This window comes from Amphimedon queenslandica, unplaced genomic scaffold (assembly GCF_000090795.2).
Source record: "Amphimedon queenslandica unplaced genomic scaffold, v1.1 AMPQUscaffold_13249, whole genome shotgun sequence".
NCBI classification, from domain to species: domain Eukaryota; kingdom Metazoa; phylum Porifera; class Demospongiae; order Haplosclerida; family Niphatidae; genus Amphimedon; species Amphimedon queenslandica.
In genome coordinates, this window is record NW_003546515.1 from 1 (window position 1) to 4,001 (window position 4,001).

Sequence of the window (4,001 nt, forward strand, 5' to 3'; positions counted from 1 at the left end):
ATGTATATTCATAAATGATAGTATACTTAGTATTAATCTATTGTTCTTTCTCCCTTTCCCTCTACACAGGAAGCAGGATGATCTCATATCAAGACTAGAGAGGTTAGCTGGTGAGTGTGTCCAGAGTACTGGTATATTCCACAGTGGACAGGAGCCATACTGTCACCAACTGAACCCTCACCAGGAGTAAGGAACAATACTCACTATAATACTGGACAATATCCACTAACTGTACCTCTACCTCTCACTATCTTACCTTACAATATAAATCTTACCTTACAGAAGGTTTACAATACAAAAGCATACAATGTACACATACATTTACATGTACATGTACAGTACTCCTCTCTTTATCGCTCTCTCCCTCTCTCTCTTACTCTCTCTCAGTTATTTTAATTTAAAAGGTTAGGGTTATCATGATGGGTTTGTCGGTTGGAGTCAAACTGGCAATCAGCTGTATCTATTAGGACTACTGGATGAACCACACCTTCCTTTTGACTGTGATACCATGAGACTGTTTGAGGAGGCATATGAGGACCTGGGGGATAGTCAAGCTATACAGTAAGATGGATCAACACTAGTACATAGGTACGCTGGTATATGTACATAGATTCACTGGTATATGTACATTGGTACGCTGGTACATGTACATTGGTACACTAGTACATGTACATTGGTACACTGGTACATGTACATTGGTATGCAGGTGTACATTTATGTACATTGGTACACCGATACATGTACATGTATATTGGTATATTGATACACGTACATTGGTACGTTGCTACATGTACATTGGTACGCTGGTACATGTACATTGGTACGCTAGTACATGTATATTGGTGCGCTGGTACATGTACCCTGGTGGGCTGGTACATGTAAATTGGTACGCTGGTACATGTACATGTACATTGGTACACTGGTATACGACTATACGTACATTGCTTTAATGGTATAATGGATTATATTGGCTAAATTTAATAACAGAAGTCTATACCCATTGTACATGTACATGTATAAAGGTGTCCTTATTGTAGATGCTACACTGATTCATGATCATTATTAATTTATTATTCTTTTAGGATACAAACTTATCGTAAAGTGGCTCCAATGAAGAATCACGGACGAGACATATACACGAGCACTCTGAGGTACTATAGGAACGCATTCACTGGTAAGACTGGTAGTGGGTGGGGCTTTAGTTCATGACCACACCCACTAGACGCAGACAAGCAGATGGCTATTAACGTGTTCCTTGGAGTGTTTGTACCAAAAGAAGGAGAAGCCAATGTATGGGAACTATTACATGCATATGTACATGTACATGTACATGTACATTGTACTTACACTGTGTAGAAAGTTTGAGCGGATTCCAATCAAGTTTGGATTTTTACAACTTTTTAAAGTTTGCTCAAAAATTAGACAAAAGTTTCTCAATTTTGCCAAAAATACCAAGGAGAGAATTGTCTATTTTTATTACATTTTTTGATTCATATTCATGTACTTATGTTGCGTAGAAATTTTGAGCTGATTCTGATCAACTTTTGATTTTTTTACAAATTTTAAATTTACTCCAAAATCGGGCAAAATTCCCTGTACTGTATGTGTAAGTACAGAATATTTGGCCAAATTTTGTTAAAATTGAAAAAACTCATTCTTACATGAGGCATGTACATGTACCTTAATTGTACATGTACATGTAATATTTTTAAATGATAAAGAATATCATACATGTACATGTACATGTACGCTGCATTGATATGATATTAAGAGCTCCATTTTATTCCAAAATTAATATGTTTATCATTAAATATTTTTCTATTTATTGCTAATATTGAAGATGAAGAACCCACTCCTTCAGCAGTACCTCAGTTTTGATGAAATATACAAAACAAACGAACTAACCGACTTCGATAGACTCCTGAGCACATCTGTTGTAAGGACTGGAGAGTGAGTTTATTTGTTGATATTTTTATTTTGTTTATTTTTGTTGTTGTTTACATGTTTTGTTTGTTTGTAGTAATGTTGTGTCCCTTGATAGTGAAGGTGGTGCTATTCAAGGTAATCCTTTTGTAGTGAGAGACAAAATGAAGATGAAACTGGGATAAGTGAGTAAATAAATACATGTAAGATAAAAAATAATTTAGTGAGCATTTATGAAGTGTTTTATTGTTCAGATTTACTAACTTGCATTTGTTTGAAATAATTAAATTTTGAAAAATTGTTCGAAAACCACACATAATTATTGATATGTTATGCTAATACAAATACAGTGTGTGTGTGTGATCTATTGATTTATGATTGAGTATAGTTTTTAATTAATACATGTACATGTACATGTAAGGTATGTACGTAATTAATTATATAGTAACTACCCACACACACGCACACATACACACACATACTCATACACACACACATCAGGTTAGTCACAAGTTTACATGTTCATGAAACTGTATAATAAGATTCTCTACTACAGCTTAAACCCACAGTCCTAGTGAAACCTTGATGTACAATTTACACATGCACCTTACACCACATGTAACTTACACATGCACCTTACCATGCAGTGATTTTGATATCATTAACTTGTAATAAAGTTACAAAAATGAGCCAAATTTTGGCCCCTTCACATTACAATAACCTTTATTGTCCTTTCTCCCTCTCACCCTTTCCTCTCTCCCTATAGCTCCAGTAGTTCCAAGATGGCTGCTAAAAGAGGATTCAGTGTTGGTATACCACAGACTGAGATAGCTACATATGTACTGCTCACAATTTGACAGATGATTATTTTATTGTGTGTTATATATGACTATTTGATTATGTATTTACCACTTTCTGTGGTGGTTGAATAATAATATTGATAGTTATAATTATAATAGTTAATGAACTGGAATTGTTGCTGATTTTTAGTGATAATAGCACTGCTAAAATTAGCATAGCTTTTATAGCTACTACTAGTTTATTATTTGCTTGTTAGTGTTAAGTGAAGTGTGTGGGTGTGTTATAGGCAAGGTATGTACAATATATATGTATGGTATGTTATAATTCATAGTGTGGCCTTTTACTGGAGATGTCATCAAGTAAGTGACCTGTTCTCTTTCTCTTCATTACTTTACTCCTCTGTATCCTCTTGTTATCTATAGTCTATCAACCATTGGAGAGGAAGTATCACTCTACAGTACAGGTAGGAGACTACCTGTACATGTGGGGTGGGGACCAGCCTGGTCTCCCTAATAATAAAAAGAAGAAATCAGTGTGTTCTGTAATGGAGGTCTGTCACCTACCAACTGGTGAGTGGGTACAAAAGCCTACCACTGGTGACCCTCCACTTGGTGTCAGTTCCTATGCTGCTGCTGTCATTAGAAATGAAATATTCTTTTTTGGAGGAGACTGTAATCATGATGACTGTTATCATAATAGTTTATACAGGTAAACATAATAGAGTAAACAATCAAATATCGGACTAATCAAAATTCGGACAGTTATATTTTTAAAACTTAAGATGATTTTCCAGTGATTCTTGCACTAGATTTAGATCATTATAATACCTGTTTGCATGGTAAAAATCAAAGCATCACCTTCTTTTTTTTGTAAAGATATAACTTGCTAAACACACTTCGTGGATTCACACGATAATCGGCCGAGTTCACTCAATTTTCGTCACTTAACCACAACGAAGCAAACTTTATTCGAAGAATAGTTTTATACCACCAGAACTTTAGTACTGACTGTCTTCTTCAAAAAGGATCACACAGCCGGCTTCTTAGGTACACTCAGCTACCATAAAAAATATTTAACTTCTTCTACAATAAATGGACACGCCTAACATTATTGATTATTATTAAAATTAGTTATTATTTACAGTTGTTACATGTAAATTTAAAGTTTTTTGATTTCGCCTTTTGAAATGAAATTTTATAACAATAACAGTGATACCACTGGTTGCAGCTGCAACAAAAGACCCAATTAGACTCATCAGGATGTGAACATTGCTTTAG

At 34.7% G+C, this 4,001-nt stretch overlaps 1 protein-coding gene across 4 annotated transcripts; it reads left to right on the forward strand.

Moving 5' to 3' along the window:
- Nucleotides 1-33: 33 nt before the first annotated feature.
- LOC109584094 (polyphosphoinositide phosphatase-like) lies at nucleotides 34-2,866 on the forward strand. 4 transcript variants are annotated; one of them, XM_019999675.1, is made up of 7 exons: nucleotides 34-186; nucleotides 388-561; nucleotides 1,083-1,174; nucleotides 1,223-1,290; nucleotides 1,841-1,950; nucleotides 2,021-2,104; nucleotides 2,690-2,866. In XM_019999675.1, the coding sequence occupies exons 2-7, from the start codon at nucleotides 509-511 to the stop codon at nucleotides 2,778-2,780; spliced, it is 498 nt and encodes a 165-aa protein (XP_019855234.1). In that variant the 5' UTR covers nucleotides 34-186; nucleotides 388-508; the 3' UTR covers nucleotides 2,781-2,866. The 4 variants fall into 4 exon arrangements, with proteins under 4 accessions (XP_019855234.1, XP_019855238.1, XP_019855237.1 ...); XM_019999679.1 differs by having other exon boundaries at nucleotides 2,021-2,108; nucleotides 2,690-2,748; XM_019999678.1 differs by lacking the exon at nucleotides 34-186 and having other exon boundaries at nucleotides 488-566.
- Nucleotides 2,867-4,001: the final 1,135 nt, after the last annotated feature.

Excerpts from the sequence above, each read along its gene's own strand:
- LOC109584094 (XM_019999675.1), top strand. The coding sequence starts at position 509 with ATGAGACTGTTTGAGGAGGCATATGAGGACCTGGGGGATAGTCAAGCT. Across the intron at positions 1,951-2,020 it reads TCTGTTGTAAGGACTGGAGA|TAATGTTGTGTCCCTTGATA; the intron begins GTGAGTTTATTT and ends GTTTGTTTGTAG. Across the intron at positions 2,105-2,689 it reads AAAATGAAGATGAAACTGGG|CTCCAGTAGTTCCAAGATGG; the intron begins ATAAGTGAGTAA and ends CTCTCCCTATAG.